This window comes from Ctenopharyngodon idella, chromosome 20 (genome assembly GCF_019924925.1).
Source record: "Ctenopharyngodon idella isolate HZGC_01 chromosome 20, HZGC01, whole genome shotgun sequence".
NCBI classification, from domain to species: domain Eukaryota; kingdom Metazoa; phylum Chordata; class Actinopteri; order Cypriniformes; family Xenocyprididae; genus Ctenopharyngodon; species Ctenopharyngodon idella.
Window position 1 is genome coordinate 20130055 of NC_067239.1, and position 26408 is coordinate 20156462.

Genomic DNA, 26408 nt, shown 5'->3' on the forward strand with positions numbered 1-26408 from the left:
GAGAGGGCTTGCTGAATGAATGCAATTCAGAAGGGAAAAAGAGGGGCAGAACCCTTTTGGACACTTGGGGAAGGGGGGGGTCATAGTTACACCAATCAAAATGAGCTTCATCTGGCAGCGCAAGATTTGATTTCTTAAAGGGGCAGATTTTTCCAGTTGAATGGAGAAAGAAAGGGGAAAATAAAGGCATTATTCAATTTGAGAGAAGGGGTGGGAAAATGTTTGCATGCATCTGGAAACACCAACCCTTCTGAAGGAGCCCAATGGCAAGATCACAAATATCCTTCCTTTGATCACTCAGACACACATGCACACACACATGCCATTAACCAGACAAACATTTTCTTATCAGTTCCAGCTGATTTATTTGTGTCAGATACAGACTTCAGCATGACGACATGTAACTCATTTCCTTTGCTACAAAACGCAGATGGTCCATTTTGAGAGTATATTGCACAAAAATAATGAAAAACAAATGTGCCATTATGAAGGAGAGAAAAAAAAAAAAAAAAAAAAAAAAATCCAGTTTTACACCTGCTATTTGGGACCCATTCACACAGATATACATAAACTCCTAGCTTTACTATATTACAGAACATATACAATCTTCAATCTAGTACCAGAAATGAGGCTCATGTGTTCCCCCAATTCCATTGTACACTTCCCTATAGAAACGCTTCAGATCTACAGCTGTACATTTGCCTTGAGTAAAATAACCAGGCATTTAAATGCAAGTCGAATTCTCAGTTTAATTCTTGCATGCTTTTACAAATGAAACCGGGTTGAAGTGCCTGAAGAAACCTCACTTAAAGCACAGTAAGAACATTCCCTTTAACTGTACAAAAATATGCCAGAAAATATTTTACTTTTTTTTTTTTTAAAAAGATGAGGTATGTTGGTCATGTATCAAAATGCTTCCTGCCATACCTGTGTGTTCTAGAGTGGTTATCTGCTTAAATATTCCCATACTTGGAGGGAAACTGAACCGATTACAAAAGAAAAAAAAAAAAAAAAAGCAAACAAACATTTGTGGAATACAGAAATTCATAAGACCTCAGAAAAAGTTCCATCCTGAACGGTGTTTCAGAATTGCCTCCAATCGGTCCAGTGGCCGTTTGCCAGCTCCCTGTAGAGATATGGGTGGGATGGGAATGCATAGTTCAGATTTTACATTTTGCGCTCCACCACAGTTTAAGCAGTTTCACTGCAACCCCACAGAATAACCACATACTATGGCAAGATACTTTAACATTTATTGCTTTAAACTAAATATCTATTTTCATGACTAGCACTTATTTTAGTTACTAGTAAGCAATTCAGAGGTGGTTAGTATCTTAATTTCACTAGCAATCAATCATTTATATAACACACTATTACTTATTCCTACTAGTCACTATCCTATACCAACTGGAATACACACTAGTGCCTGATAGTTAGGTACTAGTAAAACTGGAACATATACCAGCAACAGTTTCAATACATAGTGAATAATTCATATCTGGCAATGACGACAAGAACAAAAAAAAAAAAAAAAAAAAAAAATACAATTTGTTACCAGTAACAGCAGAATAGTTACTTGTCAACATAACAGAATAAGTAATATTGCTAGTGAAGTTCTAGTGAACTGAAAAAGAAACCAAAGAATTACTTACTAGGATAAAAATAAGTGAGTCAGATAAAAATAGATGCCATGTAGTTTTAAGAAATACATGTTAAAAGCGCTTGCCATACACACAGCCCTGTCAATGTTGACCATGTTGTCACTTTTTTTCTACGTTGCAAGTCTCGTAACACAGGTTCCGCCGTCTTAACCGGGACAACCACAGAGGCAGAGTCAAAAAAATAACCTGAAGATGCGAGATGCCTCCTTGGTTCTGGAGGAGTTCGTCAGTTAGTAAGTGAAAACAAGGTCTGAAAAGTTCGCCTCCAGCCAGTCTCCCGCGATCATCTCACTGAGCTCGGGAGTGCAATAGTCCGGGAACTCAAAGTGAGAACCAAGGCTGCCCTCGCTGAAAGAGTCCAAATCTTTATCCACCAGAGAGAGACAAAGGTTTCCTGAAGTGTTCCCTAAGTCCGCCGCGTGAGAGCCTGCCGCTAAGTTCAAACTGAAGTCTACCAGCAAGTCATCGGAGTCCTCGCTGGAGCTGCTGGACGAAGAAGAGACGGACCTGAAAGATGATGCTGGTGACACCGAGGCAGGGTAAGCTGCGCTCTGCTTGGTAATGTTCTTGAAGTTGTAAAACAGTCTGCTGCCGGGAGTTGCGCTCGTGTGCCTGGACTCCTCGTACATGCTCGCGCCCTCGGACTCCGCAGCAGAGCTCAGCGTGGGGCTCGCGGGGACGTTGTGCAGCCTGATGTTCTCCTCGTCCTCATAGTCATCCTCCTCGTCGTCGTCATCATCATCGTCGTCGTCTTCGTCGTCAGTAAGTTCCCTTTTGATAGACTTGGTCACTTTTAAGTTTGTGAAAACATAGTTGAATCTGCAGTCTTGTGAAGAAGCTCTCGCTGTAATGTTCCCCGGTTTGTTCGGCTTGAGTTTTGCGCACTTCTTCCCTGCAGCTTTGACACTTTTGCCGATCTTCTCCGGCGACTGCACCGCTGGTTTTGAAGAACTGTCGAGCTTTGGTTTTTTCTTGGGTCTGTATTTGTAGTCGGGGTAGTCAGCCATGTGTTGGAGCCGGAGCCGCTCGGCTTCGCGGATAAAGGGAATCTTTTCACTGTCCTTCAGCATTTTCCACCGCTTTCCTAGCCTTTTGGAGATCTCAGCATTGTGCATATCCGGAGACTGTTCCATGATTTTTCTCCTCTCGATCTTTGACCACACCATAAAGGCATTCATGGGTCGTTTAATGTGGCCGGTGGCTGTCTTGCACCAGTCCGGTTTCGGTGGCACAGGGCTGCACGCCATCAGTTCGTTCTCCTCGCTGTCTGTGGTCTCTCGCGACATGCTGCTCTCCATCTCGCTGTGCTCCGTCTGCTGCACCATGTTCAAAGATACTTATCCCCCTTGAAAAACTCGCAGCTGCCGCACTCCAGCCAAACCTCTTTTCAAAGTTACCGACTGCCTTCTTAACTAGTTCCTAGGTTTCTCATATCGATTACGTCACGTATAATTATCCAATAGGGTGACGCGGCTCCTCCCACAACCCTAGACATTCGCTTAACCCCTTGCGTCCGAGCTAGACCTTGCCTAGTCTATGATTTAAGTGGTGCCTTCATAAGCAAATGACAGGCTACTATGGCACCATAATGTCATGTTTACTAATCTGAAACAAATTCAAGTCCGCTGTATAATCAATTAAACAAATATTAAGTGACTACACTTATATATTCTCATTACAAATTGAGTTATGATTTTAAAAAAATGAACAATGGGCATTTATAAATGAATTGAATGCTCCGTCAGATTCCTTTTTTTAATTATTATTCTTCTTTTCTGCCTGTACACGATTGTTTTATATAATAGTGAATGATACATCTATGCTGCCTTCAAAAATTGACCAGATCCAGGCATCTTACTATGCAGACACTGGATTCGGACATGCCTTGTTGCCATCCTACCTCCACGCACAGCCCAAGATTTCATTTGTGCGCACGCCTGTGGGTGGGATTTTCATTACGTGTGCGAGACAGGCATATTGAATGAACACCAGTCCGTTCAGGGCGAGACACCAGGGGACAGAGATAACGTGAGAGGATAAACATTTAGTGTATCTGTTGAAAAATCAGAGCATGTCCTTGTCATGCACTATGTAAGCGTTACCTATAAAATACCTAGTGTAACTAATATAGAACAATAATAAAATTGTATCTTATCATGTAAAGATGAGGATCTGCAGTGTCAGTCTGTAAACGCGTCACAAAACGGTGTTTAAAACAGAAAATCAATTTAAGACCAAAAATCTATAATAATCAGAGATGGGAAAAACAAATACTTAATTGAGTTTTATCTAATGCAATAAACTCCAGTTTTACAGGGGGTCTGGGTCCCTTCATAAGCCCCACACAATTTTAACACTGCATTTAGGAAAATTTGCTGGTGACTTAATTGATTCACTTCTTGACAATGTATACCCCCCTGTCCCACTTACCATATATTATGCAAGGAAAATGTATGTAGGTTATTACTCTAAAGCCTGAGCTCATAATAGAATAATGATGTTATATACAACCCGGTTGTCTTGACCTACATATTTACCATGCATATTTCTTTTTATAATATGATGCATCCAGACAGGAGACAGGAGAGGGAGTGCAAAGATTTGCTGTGTCAAGGAGGTGAGCAACTCTCTCTCTCTCTGTCTGTAGACCACCCTAGCCACAGCTCTGGCTGACAGCCAGCTCTGTCTCTGATAAACCTCTCTGCCGTTCTCTCATTTCTCCTTCCCCTAGAGGGCAATCATTTACCCCTTTGAATCAGTCCTGCCCTGCCCCCACACATCACTTCCTCCCCCACCTCATGCTCATGCAGTGACACATTAGAAATGCAGTGAGGGGATTTTGCTGGGCAGTTTTGCATTGAGATATTGAGATATAGCCTAAGATTAATTTTCACAGGCAGTGTCTCCTACAGACCAGACCACCCCCTTCCCTCCCGTCACGTCTTCCCGCTGAGACTGGCTGCTTTCAAGGGCTGCCTGCCACAAGCCACATGTCTTTCCAACTCTGAGCCATGGATCATAATATTCTGCAGCCTTTTCAGCTACTTTGTATAGTCTAATTTAAATCTGACAATGTCACCCCGAGACCTAAAGTCACCAAAGGTTGACATGCTGATAATGTACGAAAGGAACAAAATGAGCTTATCGTGCACTTCATCCATCATGCAAACCATAATTTCCACTTGTCCCTTGTTTTCTTAAAAAAATAAAATCTAGGTTACAGTGAGGCACTGCACAATGTAAGTAAATGGGGCCAATCCGTTAAAGGATTAGTTTTCAAATGAAAATTAGCCCAAGCTTTACTCACCGTCAAGCCATCCTAGGTGTATATGACTTTCTTCTTTCTGATGAACACAATCGGAGAAATATTAATAAATATCGTGATGCGTCTGAGCTTTATAATGGCAGTGAACGGGACCAATGAGTATGAGCTGAAGAAAGTGCTTCCATCCACATCCATCCATCATAAACGTGTACTCCACACGGCTCCGGGGAGGCCTTCTAAAGCGAAGCGATGAGTTTGTGTAAAAAAAAAAAAAATAAAAATCCATATTTAACAAGTTTTGAAGTAAAATATCTAACGTCCACCTGACCGCCTTCTGTATTCAAATTACAAAAAAAGCAGAACTGGAGTTGCGTCAGTTAAGTTTTTTCCGTAAGTTGAATATGGAAGGAGTAGGACATAGCGTAAGCTTTTTGAACTGCGAGAGTTTTACACTTTCTTCGTACGTTGAATACGTAAGGTGGTCTGGTGGAAGCTAGATATTTTATTTCATAACTTATTAAATATCAATATTTTTTTTACACAAATGCATCGCTTCCCTTCAGAAGGCCTTTATTAACCCTCCGGAGCCACGTGGACTATGTTTATAATGGATGGATGTGGATGAAAGCACTTTCTTCAGCTCATACTCTTGGGTCCCGCTCACTGCCATTAAAAAGCTCAGATGCATTAGGGGATATTTATTATTATTTCTCCGATTATGTTCATCAGAAAGAAGAAAGTCATATACGCCTAGGATGGCTTGAGGGTGAGTAAAGCTTGGGCTAATTTTCATTTGAAAGTGAACTAATCCTTTAACATTAAAATACTCAGTGTTTCAAATGTATAACCATAAGATGTATACAAAATGCGTGTTAACATGATTTTAGTGTGGAAATTGCTTATTAACCCTTTCTGTGTAAAGTTATATCCAATATTATTACTCTGCCGACCTGACAACGCAAAAAAAAAAAAAATCCGTACTGTAAAAATGATTTACACAGCTTTACAGCTCAAATAATACACACATTTTAACAGAGGAGTTAATGTAAGTGCATTTATAAATGATATGCTTCACATAAATCCTCTGAAAATTGGCCTCATTCACTTCCATTGCAAGTATCTCACTGTAACCTCGATTTTTGCCATTTTTTTTAAGAAAATGAGAGATGAGCCAAAATTATTTTATTTTTTTTAATCAACATTGTCACAAATAATGTCAATGGAGTATAACCTAGAACATTCCTTTAAGCTTCAAGCCAAGAATATTTAAAAATTCTTGCTGCAACTTCGCATTTTATTTTTATAATATCACCAAGACAGGCTTGTACAGTGGTAAGAAGGGCCTGGCTGTAAGAAGAAGTGAACAGAAGATGATAGAGAGACAGAGAAGAGCACACCAGACAGGAATGACTCATCTCCTCCATGGCGTTTATCTTCCTTAGACTAGAAGCTGCCACTCACCCGCTAGAGAAGTGCTAAAGCCTTGGATCGATAGACAGTCCTGACTAGGAGCTATCTGATATTGAAGATGCAGGAACGTATACCATCTGAATGGCCCCTGGATGGGCCCGTTCAATATGCCTTCAATCTCAACAGCACACAAAAGGCCAAAGTCAGATTAGGTGACTGTGGGGTTGGAGGGACACTTGCAATGGGTGGAGTGCCACATTCACATAAATGAGTTAACAAGCCTAGCATCCTGGCCATTGATTGGAATGCAATAGCTAGCTTTGGTCTTGGGGGCCGTAGCTTACCTAACGGCTGCCATTAGATGTGTGAACTCAAAGCGCTGTTGAGTAGGCGTGGAAACGGACTGTTGTGATTGTTTTGCAACACTTGTGAAGCTGTGTAGGTTGGTTGGAAATATTCAGTCTAAATACACAACTGGGTCAAATACTTTTAATAATACAAATACTTCTATTTAGAAAGGATACATTAAACTGATCAAAAGTGACAGTAAAATATTTATAATATTACAAAATATTTTCATTTCAAATAAATGCTGTTCTTTTGAACTGTCTATTCATCAAAGAATCCTGAAAAAATTATCTTTAAAAATATTAAGCAGCACAACTATTTTCTACATTGACAATAGTTTTTTGAGCACCAAATCATCAAATTAGAATGATTTCTGAAGGATCATGTGACACTGAAGGCTGGAGTAATGATGCTGAAAATGTAGCTTTGCCACCACAGGAATAAATTACATTTAAATAATAATAATAAATATGTTTTACTGTATTTTTGATCAAATAAATGCAGTCTTGGTAAGACTTCTTTCAGAAACATTAAAAAATCTTACCAACCACAAACATTTCAACAGCTGTGTACATTTTTACTAAATTCACTGAAGGTTGAACCAGGTTTTTTTTAATAATTTTTGATGCAAAATACCCACAAATATGATGACTTATAATGTACCCTCTTCCGACAGCTATATATTTTCATGTACCCATTATTAAGCAGTACATAATATTGTGTGATACTATAAAAACAATATTTACTTGAGTTAACCGTTTTTTCTACCAACTATTAATGTTAGATTAATACAAATGTTTCACAGAAGAACTCCTGCAGACCCCGGTTTAAAAAAAAAAAAAAAAAAAAAAACTGGTTAAACAATTCTCTGTTCATTTATAAACAGGTCTTTATTTTCAAGCTCATAACATAAGTCAGCAGTAGACCAAACACAACAAATGCTGTATAAAATGATTTTCAAAGATGTGTAGTGGAATCCTTTTCTGTCATTTTGAATTTTTTTATGCACATTGCCTCAATTCACCATGCATGGTATTTTGATCTAATTCTGTCATTTCCAAAGCATTTGTTTTCTATTCTCTAGTGAAAATACCACTGTCGCTGTGATTTGGGGAGAGTAAAGGATTTTGTTATCAGTCTTAGATAAGAAGCCTCTGAAGTGGAATACATACTGTAATGCAATTGACCCCATGTCTCCACACTTTCAAGGTCTGATGCTTGGCAGACAGGAGTGACTTCACGAGAAGATAAACAGAGAATACTTAACACGCTGGTGTGTGCTTGTGTTAGACGTTGTCAATGCAGCAAATGCAATGGTGGATTACACTCCAACACCGTAACCTTGCTCTCGTATTCCTACAAAAACATCTCCATGTGAATTGGAGTTATTTACAGGATTTCACAACACTCTCGTCAGTGCCTCTGTGTCAAAATGATGAAAGTAGTGAGGTAAACAAGATAAATGCCAAAAACAACTTAGAGTTTTCAACTACTGACTTTGAAAAGTTACTTACTCAATTTATGTTAAAAAGCTGCATGTTTATAGCTTTATATTGTCAAGCAGCATAAAATCAAGCAGTCGTTATCCATCTTCTAACAAAACTACTCTAATAATAATGCATAAACATGCAAAGAACGTGCAAAACTAAATACGTTCAAAGTCTAGTTGGTGGGTCACCTGACAGAAAACATCAGTTTTAAGGAATAGCTGCATAAATAGATGTTTTAGGTCCATCTGACCCCAATTGAATGTATTCTTAGCATTTAAAAACAAACAGCTAGACAGGATGCAAAGGATTGGAATGAAACATGTCAGTAATGAAAGCACCAAAAAACGCATACAAGGGAAAATCTAAATAAACTACTCAATTTTACTAATCAACTAGTTGGTTGTTGAAGCAGCAGCAGCGTAAAGCTGATCACTGGTACGTACGGTGCACTTGTTTTCTGCTTTTTGCAGTAATAGTAAACATGTATTCAGAGGTTCTCGTGGGGCCCTGACCCACTATAATGAGAGTGTGTTTAGTCTGAAGGCCAGGCCCTGTGTTGATGGATTGCACTGCCTGAGGGAGAGTTTTTTTTTCTTTCTTGACACCACAGGAAGGCTCGACAAGGTGCAGGGTGGACATAGATTTCTGTGTGTGTGTGTGCCCTTTTCAAACTATCGATTACTGGAGCCGATTTCATGTCATAGCTACAGGCCTCATGCATATGTGGTGGCAAAGGGCAAGATGAAAGGCATCAATCAGACAATGTTGCTTTATTATCTCGCTACAAAAAAACATGCAAGGTGGGTAAATAATAAACATACTTGTGCTGATCTGTTTATGTTGTGCCTCAGGCATTTTATTAAATGCAAATCACTACCTGAGTTGTATCGTTAAATTGTGATGAGAGAATGTTTGACCTAGTTTTACGGATTTACAAGGACTGGAATCAGTCCAGGCCTTTGTCAGAATCAGAAGTACAATCTTGCTTTTGACTGAGCAGCCGTTTTTAGTGCCCCATAGCTGAGCTGCTTTCCTCTGTGTTGTGTGCAACTATTCTAAAGGAATAGTTCACCCAAAAATTACATTTCTGTCATCATTTGTTCCATGGAATACAAGAAGAGACATTTTAAAGACTGCTTTCCATTCAATGTACACACACTGGAGCTTTCGAGTTTAAAAAACAATGCAAAAACACAATAAAAGGGGTCCATGGCTTAAAGGCACAACCACTAGATCAAAAAACACTAGAACAATGTTATATATTTTGTTGACTTGTGTACTTGGATTATCCCAAATGTTTCCAAGAATGTTTACCTTCAGTTTCCGGTTTTATTTTGTAGAAACCATGGAAACATTTTATTAGACAGGTGAGCAACTGTTTAGATGGATACATTTATCAACAGAAAACTAATTATGTTACATAGCTCAACACAGTAAGTCTTATTGTTTAAATCTCGTTTTCTTGATTTACAGCGAGTACCATGTTTTACCATGCCTAATATTGATCTAGCTTACTGCAGTGTGCAACACGGAAGCGGCGACTACGGCATAATAAAAGTTCCGCTGCTCTCGAGACGCATGTTGCGCTTGTCTCTCGTCATTAGCAATCGCTTCGGCGGCCTTGTTTCTGCTCACAAAGCACTCGGCCCTGCTCTGCTTCATACTACAGTAACGTTAATAATCTCATCCATGAACATGATTTCTGCCCGAGTCCCATCCCGATTCTTTTCCACAAGCTGTAGACGTGAAGACAATATCTCCCATGATTCCGTGAAATCAAGGCGTCATCAAGCTATGCTTATGTTTTGAATAAGCGACCTCTAGTGGCGAAAATTTACATATTGTGGCTTTCAATTGTTCACTGAAAATCATGACATACATAAATCAGTCTTTTGAATCAAATCTTTTTAAAATTTGTGTTTTTGCCCACAACATTGTAAAAAAAAAAAAAGTAAATAAAAAATTATTGGAATATGTTTTACAAGAAAATACTATTTCACTCTTTTTGCTTCACAATTTTTGCTGTTTTTTTGTAATTGTGAAATTTACTAGCAATTTCTGAGTGAAAATTGTTTCTATAACATTTTTTTTGTGAAGAATAACATTTAAATACAATTACACAATTAGAGAAAAATAACTATATTAGTACTGAGAAAGTAAAAAGAATTCCTTATATAAATTACTTTCCCAATAATCAAATTTTAGAAGTTGAATCTTCTCTGTGAATTGGTTGATACAGTTCACAAATCTCAGTTTACAAAACTCATAGTACAGTAGCAGATGTTAACTGCCACTTGGGCTAAAGATTATCAGCAAATTACAGTATGTTTCTCACATTAAGTTTTCATATGCTTCAGAAGACTTGGCATATTGTGCACAAGTCAAAATGACTACTTTTTTGATACTTTCAGGTGCTTTTGCATTGTTTTTTGAAGCCTAAAGGCTTCAATCTCTATACATTGTAATTGCATAGAAAATAAAGCCCAGCAGTCTTTTGTGTTCCACAGAAGAAAGTAAGCCAGACAGGTTTGGCACGACATGAGGTGAACTATTCCTTGAAGAGAAGTTCAGCTCAAACAAGATTTCAAGTAGTTAAGAAATGTTTTCTTCCTTAACACTCGACACTTCTTTGTGTGAAATTTTACAGTGCAGCCTTGAAACTCCAGCTGTTCCCGAAAACCACGGAATTAGTAAGCTGTCACGGGTTTATTCGCAAACTGCTCACAGCTACTTGAAAATTGAAGTTCTCCTTTCCTCGGCATGCCTCTTCAGAGCACTTCATCCTGAGGGCAGACTAATTTAAAGGTAAGTAGAGGATGTCATCAATTGTGAACAAATAAGACAATGGTGAGGAGGGGCCAGGGTTGAGGGGTGGATGACAGCACTGGAGATGGGTAGGAAAAGAAAAAAAACAAAAACAAAGATAACGATCACGACTCCTGGATAAAAGAAGCTATTATTTCACAGCAGTTCATCTCGTGTTGACATTCCAGTTAATTACCTGGTGCGGCGGGAGAGAGGTGCGCTGAGCCCGAGCATGACAAACACAGAAAGGCTAAAGTTGAGGTTGCAGGTGGGCTTATTCAGAACAACCTGCACGTAACAAGATCCACAGCTTGCACTTTATCTGAGGCACCACGTCAACATCCATTAAGAGCACTCACACTCCCTCGCCGTTTAATGAACGGTGAGACGCCACACGAATGAGTAACGGGGGGGGTCAAATACTGCTGTTGAAATGCGGTATTTAACAAAATTAGAGTGAATTGTGAAGAGCTCTTTCCTCGCGTTTTTTAAAAAACACCAAGGGAGTCATGCTCCCCATGGCTGTTGAAGTGAATAATACGATGATTACAAAGCTCTTTTCGATTACAAAGCAGCACATAAATGCAGTCTTAAAGTGATGTGAATTTCACACTCAATTATACACACAACTATCACTGCTGTCTGCTGATTTTTAAACATGTTTTACTTTAAAGTCAACATGAATAGCACTTCAACACTGTTTTGCGTGCATAATGTTACATTAAATGTTAAAAAATATAGGACATGACTTAATTTCGAAGGTCATGATTTGATTGGGTAGTTAAAAGTGGACATAACATAAAGTTTGCTAAAAAGCAAAATAGTTAATTGGCAATGGGTTAACAATATCCAATAGCCCAAGCTGCTCAAGTGAAGTCAGCAGAAGGGGAAAGTAGTTTCAGAGTACATTATTATTTCTGGAATAACATACACCAGAGAGATTCATTCATCATACCATTTTTAGACCATCAGCACGCATTAAGAAAGGAAATAGGGCTAAAAGTGATTTCATTTTGACTTCAAAGGGTTACTTCACCCAAAAATGAAAATTCTGTCATTTATTACTCATCCATGTCTTTCCATACCCGTAAGACCTTCGTTCATCTTCGGAACACAAATTAAGATATTTTTTGATAAAATCTGATGGCTCAGTGAGGCCTCCATTGACAGCAAGTTAATTTAGACTTTCAAATGCCCAGAAAGGTACTAAAAACATATTTAAAACAGTTCATGTGACTACAGTGGTTCAACCTTGATGTTATGAATCGACGAGAATACTTTTTGTGTGCCAAAAATAACAAAATGTTTTAATTATGTTTTAATTATGTTTTTAGTACCTTTCTGGGCATCTGAAAGTGTTAATTATCTTGCTGGCAATAGAGGCCTCACTGAGCCATCAGATTTCATCAAAAATATCTTAATTTGTGTTCCGAAGATGAACGAAGGTCTTACGGGTGTGGAACGACATGAAGTTGAGTAATAAATTAGATAATTTTCATTTTTGGGTGAACTAACCCTTTACCTAAGCTAAACTCTCTCGATCAGGTCTAAATGGTCATAGGTTGACTAAACTATGACTGATCTTTGGTCTGATCTTTATAAAAATGGAAAAGACCCCATGTCCCTTACATCCCTCTAGTGAAGTACACATCATTCAGCAAGATGCTGTGTGTGAGTGTGCAGTTTTCTTTCTACAGGCACCCCCATGTCCAAAGAGCCATGCTCCCATCAACTTGCCCTAATGAGCCAGAAACGAACCTGATGAACCTGACTGAGACACGGCTCTGAGGTGTTGGGTGGCTGACTGCTGCAAACCTACCCAAGCACAGAGAATTCATCTCACTGAGGTGCTCTTTAGTCTTCTTTTTATGGGATTTAGCTGAAACGGTTGTTTTCTTTTTTTTTTTTTTTTAAAGAAAATAAGGAATGTTTCTTGAGCAACAAATCAGCATATTAGAATATTTCTTAAGAATTCTGAAGGACACTTAAGAGTAGAGTAATGGCTGCTGAAAGTTCAGCTTTGCCATTAAATTTAAAAAAGAAAACAGTTATTTTAAATAGTACCAATATTTCACAAATTACCATTTTTACTGTATTTTTGGTCAGATAAATGTAGCTTTGGTGAGCATAAGAGACCTCTTTCAAAAACAAAAACAAAAAAAACGTTTGAACTGTTATTTATTTGTTTGTCTCATCAAAGTAGAGGTACAGTGCTACCTCAGAGAGAGTTTAAAGAACGTAAAAGTCATGTTGACAGCAAGAAGAATGACAATTTTTGTCCCCTCACTGCCTCAGAATAAGAGTATTTTTTGTCTCAGACATTTAGACATTCTCAATAATGTTTATCCTCCAGATCAAATCAGATTTGCATATGTTACTTCCACAATTATAATTAAATAATAGTCTTTTTGGCATTTCCAGATAAAGGAATATGAATATCGGTCTGTTGGTAGATATTCTATGCATGACCTTAAAATATGCACATATAGATCGCTATTTTCCACCTCTCCATATCAAAGATCTTCCTTTGCCTTTTAAGTGTCTTCCCCCTCTATATTCTACAAATGTCAGTCATTCTGTCTTATCACATAATCTCAACAGCCTCACATTTATTTATGAGGAAAGGAGGTTCTGCAAGAATGACATAGCAAGTCAATGTCAAGAAACGAAATACTGTATATAGTTCCACGCATTTGCTCAGAATATCAAGTGTTTCTGGAATAACAGCCCGCTTTTCTTGAAACATTATATGTTGTGGAATACCTAAGATCTTATATTTATACAACTTATATTTAGAAGGCCCTTAATCTTATTTCCTGTTTCCTAGTCTTAAAAAAACAGCATTTTTCAATATACCTTTGTAACAGATGTTCTTGAATGAAAAAGCCTGTCTGAGAGCTAAATTGGCCCCAGTTGGTCCATGACTGCTTACTCTGTGTTATTTGTGAAGTGCATTCAATTCTCGGCAAAAAAAAAAAATCCTTTTCATTTTCAAAAACACAACATGCAATTCATACAACCTGCATCCACTCTAAACCTGTGCTTTCCTTCCATTTGGAAACAGCATTCAATATGTCTTTATTCTTCTCAGAACACATAAGAAACTCAGTGTTATCCTTAGGTGTGAAGATAGTAGTATTCCCTCACAGCTATTGACACAAAGCGAACATCAATGATGGATGGCCGCTATTATAAGGCAAAGCTCCTGCTACCCCTCAGTACAGGCAGAGAGGCAGGGATTAATCTAGCCCATTACATTTGGGGGTGGGGAGGTGGGCACATTGACTCTGATTAGGCACACTGAAGACTCCTGGAGCTCTAGGGCCCCGTTTACACCTGGCATTAACATCTGTCTTGGGTGATCTTGAACGGTGAACAGCGGTAAAACGAGGTCCAAAATGTTTTGTGCTGCCATTTTGTGTTTTATCAACATCTTTTAACACAATGATGTATGCACTCTTGAAATCCCCTTGATAAAATCTGATCACAAGTGGTCACAGGAGATATGTTTGAGTCACATGGTAATACCAGGTGTGAACGGTCTGTCTCACCTGCATGATGACTTGTGATATACTTAGGCCCTGATATACTTAAAGCAAAATTGAAGAATGAACTTGTGTGACAATTTCGAACAAAATCAGGCTAAAACTAAGTTCATTTGGTGTTCGTTTCAGGAGTCCGAAACAGCTTGCCAAAGCCAACTTTGCTCCGGTTGGTAAACACCGTCAAACTACCTTTGATCCATTATGTAATAGGTGTGCTCTGAGGCTCCGCCTTTTATGACTTGCAGATCTTCTCCAGTTAATTTCTTGTGTTCAGTCAGTCGAGGTCAGACGACCACGAGTAAAAACACGAACACACTGGAGAGCCGCTTGATAGTAAAAACTGAATAGTATAGTAACTAAAAAAGTTGTAGTTCTAATTGAAAGAGACACTGACACTGTCTGTTCATGTTTAATATTGTAAAGCTGCTTGCCTTTAAACAATCTATTGTATAAAGTGCTGTATTAATAAAAGTGGCGTGACTTTACTGGAGTGCTGAATTGCAGAGCTGGTGCAAACATATAACGACATGGATGATCAGATGCTTTCTTAACTGCTGTTTTCTCAATGCTGTCATTTTTGTTGTGTGGTTATTTTGTCATTGAGAGGAAAGCACGCAGCACATATTTTACATGTTCAAATGACAGTATACCACTGCTCACGTATTTTGAACGTCTTTTTACCTCTAAGTGAAGAATGAAAAAGAACTTTGCTGTGAGTATATTGGGGACTGTGAGGCTGATGTTAAAGGGTTAGTTCACCCAAAAATTGAATTTCTGTCATTAAGTACTCACCCTCATGTTGTTCCAAACCCACAAGACCTTCGTTCATCTTTGGAACACAAATTAAGATACACTATATTGCCAAAAGTTTTGGGACGCCTGCCTTTACAGGCACATGAACTTTAATGACATCCCATTCTTAATCCGTAGGGTTTAATATGGAGTTGGCCCACCCTTTGCAGCTATAACAGCCTCAACTCTTCTGGGAAGGCTTTCCACAAGGTTTAGGAGTGCGTTTATGGGAATGTTTGACTATTCTTCTAGAAGCGCATTTGTGAGGTCAGGCACTGATGTTGGCGAGAAGGCCTGGCTCACAGCCTCCGCTCTAATTCATCCCAAAGGTGTTCTATCGGGTTGAGGTCAGGACTCTGTGCAGGCCAGTCAAGTTCCTCCACACCAAACTCGCTCATCCATGTCTTTATGGACCTTGCTTTGTGCACTGGTGCGCAGCCATGTTGGAACAGGAAAGGGCCATCCCCAAACTGTTCCCACAAAGTTGGGAGCATGAAATTGTCCAAAATGTCTTGGTATGCTGAAGCACTAAGAGTTCCTTTCACTGGAACTAAGGGGCCAAACCAACCCCTGAAAAACAACCCCACACCATAATCCCCCCTCCACCAAACTTTACACTTGGCACAATGCAGTCAGGCAAGTACCGTTCTCTTGGCAACCGCCAAACCCAGACTCGTCCATCGGATTGGCAGACAGAGAAGCGTGATTTGTCACTCCAGAGAACACGTCTCCACTGCTCTAGAGTCCAGTGGCGGCGTGCTTTACACCACTGCATCCGACGCTTTGCATTGCACTTGATGATGTAAGGCTTGGAAGCAGCTGCTCGGCCATGGAAACCCATTCCATGAGGCGCTCTACGCACTGTTCTTGAGCTAATCTGAAGGCCACACGAAGTTTGGAGGTCTGTAGCTATTGACTCTGCAGAAAATTGGCGACTTCTGTGCACTGTGCGCCTCAGCCTGCGCTGACCCCCCTCTGTGATTTTACGTGGCCTACCACTTCGTGGCTGAGTTGCTGTTGTTTCCAATTGCTTCCACTTTGTTATGATACCACTAATAGTTGACCGTAGAGTATTTAGTAGTGAGGAAAATTCACGAATGGACTTATTGCACAGGTGGCAATCTATCACTGTACCATGTTTGAATTCACTGAGCTCCTGAGAGCGACCCCTTCTTTCACAAATGTTTGTAGAAGCGGTCTGCATGCCTAGGTGCTTGATTTTATACACCTGTGGCCATGGAAGTGATTGGAACACCTGAATTCAATGATTTGGAAGGGTGTCCCAAGACTTTTGGCAATATAGTGTATTTTTGATGAAATCCAAGAGGCATAGAAAGCAACAAAATTACCACATTTAAAGTCCAGAGAAGTAGTAAAGTCACAGTTAAAATAGTTAATGTGACTACAGTGGTTCAACCTTAATGTTGTGAAGCGATGAGAATACTTTTTGTGCGCAAAAATGAAACACAAATAACGAATAACTTCCCTGTCATTCTCCTATGCAGTTGACGCAGTGAACACAGTGCAGAGCTTCCGTGTTTATGTCCGAACGCTGGCTCAGTACTGGCCAATGCTGTTCACGACGCATATGTGGGATGCTGATGCAGGAGCCGGCCAATACTGAGCCGCCGTTCTGACGTAGAACACAGAAGCTCTGCACTGCGTTCACTGCGTCAAAGCCTCTCAGATTTCATCAAAAATATCTTAATTTGTTTTCCAAAGATGAACGAAGGCCATGTGGGTTTGGAACGACATACTTAATGACAGAAATTTCATTTTTGGGTGAACTAACCCTTTAAAAACAGGCATAAACAGGGCCTAGATGTTTCTAATCTTGCCATGTAACACTTGGGCACCTATACAGTTTAGTTGAGCTTTTATATTTTCATACTTAATATGAAAAAAAAGGGGTTTTCTGATTTTCAAAGTTTTTGGTTTTTATATTAAATTGTTTAAATATAATTACGTACATATTATTCATGCAAAAACATAAAGCTGTATATTGTCAATGTCAATGCTGGAAACTTAGAAGGCAACTAAAAGTATTATATGACATCAGCTGAAATTCACCCAGCAGTGTGTCATTGTGGTTGTGGTGGTGATAGCCCTGCACCACAATACGTTAAGCTATCATTTCATTCCACATATCTGATCTTACGCTGGTAAAATCAGCTGTGTGTCAAGTGATCTTGCTATGAGAGAAAAAAAGCTGACATGATGACAGATTAAGTGTCTAATAGCGGAGGAGAAGAGATAGATGGGGATCTTGCATGTTCGTGTGAAGCACACCAGTAATTTCCCCAGGTCATCTACACTTACATGTGTACATTTTTCATGTGCACAGAAAGAAAGACGGGAGAGGAGCGCTTTATAATTTCCGAAGAGGGTAAAATGTGTGAGGTAGTTAGAGAGATAGAATGGTACAATATTCAGTGACTCATATTATTCACTAATCTATTAGTGCCAATTATTCAAAGTGGCAACTTGGACACAGTTTCTTAATTTATTATACTAGAGATATAAAGTGGGGCAGAAGGAGAGACGTAGAAGAAACGGCTTGTGATTGAAGAAAAAGTAGCTTGACATTCCTAGAAAGACATATTCCTGGAGATCTATCTGTGCACTACTTCTCCGGTACTGGCATGACCACTACTTTTAAACATTTCCTTGCAAGACTCTTAAAAATGAATGTTTGAGTTGGTCTTGTCAATTGCAACTTAGTAAGTATAGCTTGATTATTTAAATAGGATGCTTCACAGGATGGAAATAGAGTTGAGCTCTTTATTTTCAGCCTGTTGATATCAAACAGGATGGAATGTTTCAAAGTTAGACAAACCAACTACACTAAAAATCTTCACATCTTCATTTTAGAAGATGGTGAATAGCACCCAAGCACATGATAATCCATGGCAACATCATAACATTATGGCAACAACATAAAATTCACCTCTATTTCCATTTAAATGTGTATTTTAAGATATATAATAGGGGCAATAAAAATGTACTTCATAACAGGATGGACCCTAATATATTTTATCTATGAGCAGTTTAGTGATGAATGAGTTCAGGCTTTATACACTGTGCCCTCTGAGACAGACAAAGTGTCCGGGGGCAGATACTGTGACATTCTCATCTACGTCATACTCCTGGCAACCTGTTATTATTTATGGAGATTATTAATAGCATGCCTTTGAAGATGAAAAGGCAGAAGAGCCCTTGCTGATCACGTCTCGGTTGTTTGGAAGTTCAGATTGAAAGCGAAAAAAGAGTTGTGCTTTTCTCATGGCAGCCACTCAGTTTTGAAATTTGCAAGCGTGGTCGTGAGAGTCAGAGGTTTATGGCTACATCCTGTATTCAGATTTACACATCAGAGAATCCAAAATGGAGTGGAAAGAAAGAGGAGCGAAAGCACAACCAAGAGGGGGTCTTTTCAAGGTGAACTCCTTCAATGGCAGATAAGAGCAGCGGTTCGACAATATTCAAAAGCTTTTTTGTGTAGGCCTATGCTAAAACAGTTAACCGTTTGCTGGGCTCACTGCCTGAAAACTGTCCCAATTAAATCATTCCTACATGCCAGGTCATGCTGGGCTCAAACATCCTTCTTGCCCCAGTGAGTTGCAGAAAGGTACGATGAAACGATCAGCGAGGTTTCTACAATGGAATGTCTGTTATGTGAAAGATTTTCTCAGGCACATATCTGAGATTCTCTGCTTATTTTTGGAATTGGAATTTGTTTGCTAAAATCTAAACTAAAATCAATCATTTGAAATGCTATCAATCATTTTAAAGTGAATTTAGGCATCACATACATTATAATGGAGCTACAGTATGAGATTTTGAGATTTGCTAAATATTACATTTAACAGTGTTATTAAATTATTAGTGTTTTTAAAGATTAACTTTAATTGAGCACTAGAAAATGGGAAAGTTATGCTTAATTCAGTGTCCAATATACACATCCAATATTAAATAAAAAATCTCTAATTGGAATTTTCAAAAAAAACAAAAACAAAAAAAAACCATAAGACATCTGAAATTATTATATAGCAAAATAATAAGAACAACAACAACAACAACAACACATTATATATATATATATATATATATATATATATATATATATATTTTTTTTTTTTTAATTTTATATATATTTTATAGATATATATATATAAATTTCTATTTGAAAAATATAAAATATTTTAAAATAGATTTGGGGCATTGAACATTATATTAAAAAATGGCCAAAAATATGAGTAAAAATAAGCAATTAAAACACATTGAAAATATATTTGTGTAAATATTAGCAGTATATTTTGAAATAAACATATATAAATATATTGCCATTTGGGTTTTTAAAAATGCATGTCATCCATGTCAGAGATCTCGCATAGTATTGCATCCTTTTCATGGGCATCAAATAATTTTTGACATTTCAATCTGAGTTAAATCTCTTTTTTGGCTCATTTTATCTGTAAAAGAAAACGTACCTAATAATTATGCACACCTGAATATAAGGAGTTTTTCATTTCCAGCCTTCATAAAAAATTATATATCACTTATAAATGATTAAATACAAAATTAATAGTAGCTACTATTAAGATTAGTTGTTGAAATTGGAATTGGTAAAATTTGCCTGGAAAAAAAAAATACGATCAGAAAATCAGCGTGCCTAATAATTCTGCACACACTGTATATTGAGTAGTATCATTTCAGAAAGATACGTCAATGTAATACAGTCTTCATATGTTGTAACTTGTACTTGTATCCAGTGCAACACACACCTTTCCTCCATGTATCTGAACACTTCCAGCTGCTGATATGTATTTAATATCCCCTGTTCCTTTGGCAGAATACATTCCAGTTGTGCCTCCTCCCTCTCAGGGCTACAGGCCTGTCTGCTATTTTATTTTTCCATTCTCCACTAGAAGGATGTGGGCGATGATTTATAGAGCATGTCCAATTGGTTTCTGTGTACCAGCACAGGGCAGGGTGTCACAAGTGTGTTGGTACAGTAGGTCAAAATCCAATAAGGAACGAGGTAGGGGTGACCGATATGGGCATAAGCCAACTTAGCCAAAAAAAAAAAAAAAAAATGTTGAGGAAATCAAGTTCCCCATCAAAGAGAGTTTTATGCAGGGGCCCTGTACTGACGGATTTTCAGTCTAATTACCGTGGAGCCTGGGCAGCCCAGCGTCAGATACCAGGAAAAGAGGCAGTGAAACATAAGACGTTTCAGGCTACGAGACCTGCTCGCTCTGCTACGGGCTTGTTATAAAACCCCCTTTCTCTCTTTGATACCCTTTTCAAAAAATGAGACTGCTTGCCTTTGGCAAATGAAAGTGTACTGGCACAAAAAGAATCTGTGTGTCCTTTTTCTGAGATAATAAAGACATAAGAAACACTCTTTTCACTTGAGAGAGCCCTGCATTAAGCAGTCTTTGGGATGGAGAGCAGGGATTTCTGTCAGTGAAGTGAATGGGGGTTAGCACAGCTGCTGAGGGCTTGGATCTGGTACCATGCTGGCTGCCTGTTTGAAGAGGGCTGCAGCTTAACAGGGCCTTCTAATACCTCCATTGTTTGTCATGCAGGGGTGCAGACCTCGAGTGCCAGGCTGAGGTGAAGAGGTCCACAGCTGCAACAAGTCTGAGAAGAGAGAATGACAGAGGCGAGAGGACCGTGAGGTGTTTCGATTTGGTTCGGAATTGATTATAATAAACGAGTATAATAAATTTCAATGCAAGTTTTAGTACTTAGAGAGCGGTACAACAACTATGGCATAATATGAAAATTCTGTCATCATTTATGGGGAGTGAAGCCCTCAAACTTCAAAAAGGACACTTTTTTTTTTAAGCTTGAATGCCTCAGTCCACATTCATTATAACTGCATGCAAAAGAGTAAGAAGTAAATTATTAAACATTTCTTCTTTTGTGTGTAAAGACAATAGTTTGGAATGACATGAGTAAATGATGACAGAATTTTCATTTCCATATACAAATGGACAATTTTTTACCATTGAACCATTAACATTGGGTGTGAAAACATTAACATTAACAGTAACATGCTGTGAAAAACAAATTTACACTTGCTAATGAAGATCAGTTTACCACATACACTATCGTTCAAATGTTTGACTTTGAGGTCAGTACGATTTTTTAAAGAAATGTATACTTTTATTCAGCAAGGATGCACGCCTAGTTCTGTCATGAAACTCTAGATGGCGCAGGCTGATGGGTCCTTAACGCAAGCTGGTGATATTTACAGCGTTAACTACTTGGCACAAGCTGACTGGTTTATGTCGCATCTGCAGCCAATGAGCTTGCTTGCTCAACATTTAAATGGCTGGTTACCATAGCAGTTTGCAACGCGCTTTCAGAGTTTGTCTAAAACCCTCCACCTTCCCCAGCTCCACCTGTATAGATCTGCTATGGGTAACTGAAACACTGAAGACTGAAAATTCAGCATTCTCATTACAGAAATAAATTCTACAAAATATATTCAAATAGAAAACAGTTATTTGAAATTCACAGTATAACACTTTTACTGTATTTTTGATCAAACAAATGCAGCCTTGGTGAACATGAAACACTTAAAAAAAAAAAAAAAACAGATCAGTAAATAGACTGATGGAAGTCCCACAAAGTGTACCTCACAATAACAGTTCTTCATTTTGAATCAGAATATGACTGGTGGTTTAGTGAGGGAGTCTCCCCAAACTTTTGTGTATGCCTATATGATACACTTCTGTCTTTTTCTAGTCGTTCCTGAAAACAATACTATGTCCCGAATAGACTGAGGCGAAGCGTACTGAACTATGAAACAACACGGGTAATGCAGGAGGGAGAGGCAGGTTCAGAGGAAACAGTGTTTCTTTTTTCAGAGAAAAGTGCCAAATTAAAACAAAAACCTGGCAGAACAGAATTAGCTCTTTAGTGGCCAAATAAATAGACCACTGCTTAAAAATATCACAAGACAACCTAAATTCAATGCAACAATTCCCCAGAACAGGAGTGTGTTTCATTTATTGTTCATTGCTGGGGTTAAGAAACCAGTCAACTTCATGCAAATATTTGCATGCAAACTTTAAAATAATTTTATAACATAAAACTTCAGAGCAGACAGCTGCATTCATCTTTTTTTCCTGTAATCTGAACTTATCTAACAACTGAGATGTTAGACGGTGGAGCAAGCAGCCACAAGAATAATAGGTATATTGATCTCCAGTGTGTGTGAATGTCCCTCCTATTGACTTGCCCCCTTGCAAAAGCACGAATCTGGATCACAATAGGATCCCAATGCAAATTCTAAGCACTGTTAAATGTCCAGGCCAGAAGGGAGTGTTCAGTTCACTGCGTCCAGCACCACTGACCCATACAGCAGGGTCTGGGCAGAATGCAAATACTATTAGACTCTATTTTGGGCAAGACTTGGGTGGATCAGAGTTGGAGATTGAATCTGACCTCAGGTCATGTGGCTGCGTGGTTCTACAGTAACCCAAACAAACATGGTGGAGAGGCTTCCTGGAGTGAATGAAAAGGGAAGCGCGTGGGTGTAGTCACACAATCAGAGTTGCAGCATATAAAACGGTGTCACAAACAAGCGGAGAACACTTTATAGTGCAATTTAATGACACATTTTGTCTACTATTATACCTACCAAGCATTTTCAAAACACACACACACACACACACACACACACACACTAAAGATATGCATGACTAAGGGAAGGGAACGATTCTAGTTACATTCTTAAAGGGATAGTTCAACCAAAAATGAAAATTATCCCATGATTTACTCACCCTCAAGCCATCCTAGGTGTATATGACTATCTTCTTTTAGACGAACACAATCGGAGATATATTTAAAAATATCCTTAGTCCTCCAAGGTTTATAATGGTTGTGAATGGGGGCGGGGGCATGTTTTGAAGCCAAAAATAATGCATCCATCCATAAAAAAAGTAATCCATACGGCTCCAGGGGGTTAATAAAGGTCTTCTGAAGCGAAGCGATGTGTTTTGTAAGAAAAATATCCATATTTAAAACTTTATAAATTCAAATAACTAGTTTCCGGCGGACGACCGTTCGCAGAATGCGCAAGTCGATTTGCGATGGAAGAGTATCCTTTGACCTGACGCACAACGTAATGACGAATGTGGAGGCGCAGAGGATAGAGCGAAACAAATCACCGGTCACGGTTTAAGTCTAAAACAATTTGAAGAGAAATGTTGGAGGATTTCAATATAAGAGAAGAGGAGCTTAAATTTCTTGCACAAATTTGTTTGAACCGCGAGAGACGTCTAAGCTTACAATACTCCTACATCCTGCGTCATACATCGCGTCAGGTGGTTACTCATTTGGCGCAAGTCGACTACCACATTCTGCGTACGGTCGTCTGCCGGAAGCTAGTTATTTGAATTTATAAAGTTGTAAATATGAATATATTTTCTTACAAAAATGCATCGCTTCGCTTCAGAAGGCCTTTATAAACCCCCTGGAGTCATATGGATACTTTTTTTTATGGATGGATGCATTATTTTTGGCTTCAAAAATACTAATTTTGGCATAAAATACTACTGACAAAACTAATAATGTGCATTTTTAGCTACACTACACATATAAACAGTCAGTAACTACAATGATTTAAGAAGTGTGTGTTTAAACTGACTCATTAGAGTTGTTTGTTCGGGAATCGATCTACACTGGTTGAGCTCTAGGTGAAAATAACTGGCTCATAAGAGTAATTTATTTCAGAGTCGTACTACACTCATTGCAATGCAAGTTTTTAATTCACTAAAAATAACCAGCTCATTGTAGTTATTCATTCAGTAATCAGACAACACTGATTGTGCTGTCTGTTTCACAATGTAGAATCATTAGTGGTGTCGCAGTGCTGATGAAAGCAGGAAACTTTGTATTTCTGTTAGATACAAATGCATGTGCGATGACTGTTAACAGAACACAACATCATTCAGTTCCAATCTTTTTTTAAATTAAAAAAAATAATAATAAAAAAAACCTGAATCCGAATGACAGTTCCCAACCATACACAGCTGACTGTGATGCTTGATTTACCAATTCATCCTAAATCAGGTTTCTACCACCATATTTAACCAGAGCAAAGGCTTCTAAGCAGCACTTTAGAGCCCAGGTCAACCAGGTGAGGGCTGCACTGAATTCCATTTTTAGTTCTCACCTCAAGCACCCTTCTCTCAGCATTCGTCTTTGACTGGAGCATTGTTAAACAACATTAAATCAGGTAGACAAGCGAGACAATTTCATTATGTGTCTAGATGGAGGTGGCAGACAAAAGTGAAGGCGGAGATGAGATCTACTCGATGTAATGCAAATGCAGAATGGGGACCAGCTCAGCAGGGGGACTAGAGGGAGTATATCTGTAGTGTGTGTTTGGAAATGCGGTGCAGAAAATGAATTTTCTGGTATTCAGAGAGGGAAAAAAATGGTTGAATTTTTTTCCATGTGGATGCTGATGGATTTACCAGTGGAATGTACAATTAGGTGCAACAATATATATATATATATTTATATATATATATATATAAAATATTTGTATTTTATATAGGCATACATAATATGTTGTAAAATATGTTTTATAAAACCAAAAGCTCCTCGGATTCATTCCTTACAGTGATTTTACCACATGTTTACCACATGTTTTAAGCTTAAAGATCATATTACAGCTAAACATCCAATCAGGTGTGAATGTTATGTATCTGTCAGTTTAGTGAGAGACAACATCCTATTAAACAAGCTTTAAAACCCCTGTCATCAGATGGCTTAACCACTGTCTGGACTTTCAATTAAATTCCACATAATAAATATCATTAGCTCTGCAGAGGGATTATGAACCAGTTCTAGTTTCAGCCCAGACTTATAGGAGGAGCAACCTAGTTTTTACAGCGTTGCTTAAATCGCTCTTTGATTTTATGAAGCAGGTTTGACACGATCCCATCTGGAGAAGGGCATGCAGGGAGAACTGGCTGTTTTCCCTCTCAACCCCCTTATATATCTTATAATGGGAAGCCAACAGGAAGTAACATTCTACACAAATGCACATATTAAACCTAAACACTCTCACCATTATCATTCATGCACAATTTCTTACATTTCCTCTTTCTTTTTCTTTCTATTCTCCATATTTTTTTACTTAAGTCTCCCGGCTGCCCCCTGAGGTCACTATAATTGGACCCTCATTTCCTGAGCATGAATCGTCTGACTTCATATAATGGACTCGGTTCTCCTTGTGGCCTTGTAATGTTCAAATAGGAACCAAATGCAAATAGCCAAAGAGCCATGACCATCAGATAAAAGTTCATGGCGACAGACAGAGACCTGGACAAGAAAGTTTAGGAGCCACTCCACGGTTGTTCAAGTGTGTTCTGAGATAACATCAACAAATCTGGATGTTTTACCCATTTGAACTAGAACACTGAGAGCTAGCTGGCACTTATCCCATTATATTTTGCATACTGATAACCTAAAAATAGCTCTTGCATAAACGTTTGTTCCTATTGCTGGCATGTCTTCTGACACTTTATCTACACCATATGTAGACTGCGGTTATATATAAAACAGTTTTTTTTGATGAGCCTCTGCATAATGCTAATGTGTTAGTGTAAATGTTGTGTAAATGGCCGGTGCCTTGAACTCTCCATTCACATTCCAGATTGTGTTGATAATAAACCAGTTCATTTTATTTTGACTCCTTGCATTTGAACAGGTTCTAGTCTGGCAACAATAGATCTTTCCCTCCAGCCACTGTGTTTGCTTTTCCAAAATTAGCATATGACGAAAAGGCTTTAACGAGCTTGCAAGACTGCCACAGTTATCTCAGGAAATGAAATAATCACTTGATTCTGAAATCAGATAACTTTGGAGTTGAGCAAATAGGCCAGTATAAAGGTCAGTTTGTTGTTTTGTTCATACACTTTTAAGTTCAATTGTTGTGCTTCAAACTGTCTTCCTGTTTTGGTATGACTACATTTTGTTAAAGGGATAATTCACCCAAAAATGAAATTACTATCATTGTTTACTCACCCCCATGCCGCTCTTAACCTGTATATCTTTGTTCTGCAAA

At 38.5% G+C, this 26408-nt stretch overlaps 1 protein-coding gene and 1 long non-coding RNA gene across 2 annotated transcripts; one reads left to right on the forward strand and one right to left on the reverse strand.

The window, feature by feature from the left end:
• Positions 1 to 340: 340 nt before the first annotated feature.
• On the reverse strand, positions 341 to 3068 carry sox11b (SRY-box transcription factor 11b). Its single transcript, XM_051876202.1, has one exon. The coding sequence runs from the start codon at positions 2984 to 2986 to the stop codon at positions 1892 to 1894; it is 1095 nt and encodes a 364-aa protein (XP_051732162.1). The 5' UTR covers positions 2987 to 3068; the 3' UTR covers positions 341 to 1891.
• A 1162-nt stretch (positions 3069 to 4230) lies between these two features.
• Positions 4231 to 23259, forward strand: LOC127502940 (uncharacterized). The gene is made up of 4 exons (XR_007926967.1): positions 4231 to 4278; positions 10822 to 10979; positions 12677 to 12826; positions 20905 to 23259. It is a non-coding gene; the product is annotated as an uncharacterized LOC127502940 (long non-coding RNA).
• Positions 23260 to 26408: the final 3149 nt, after the last annotated feature.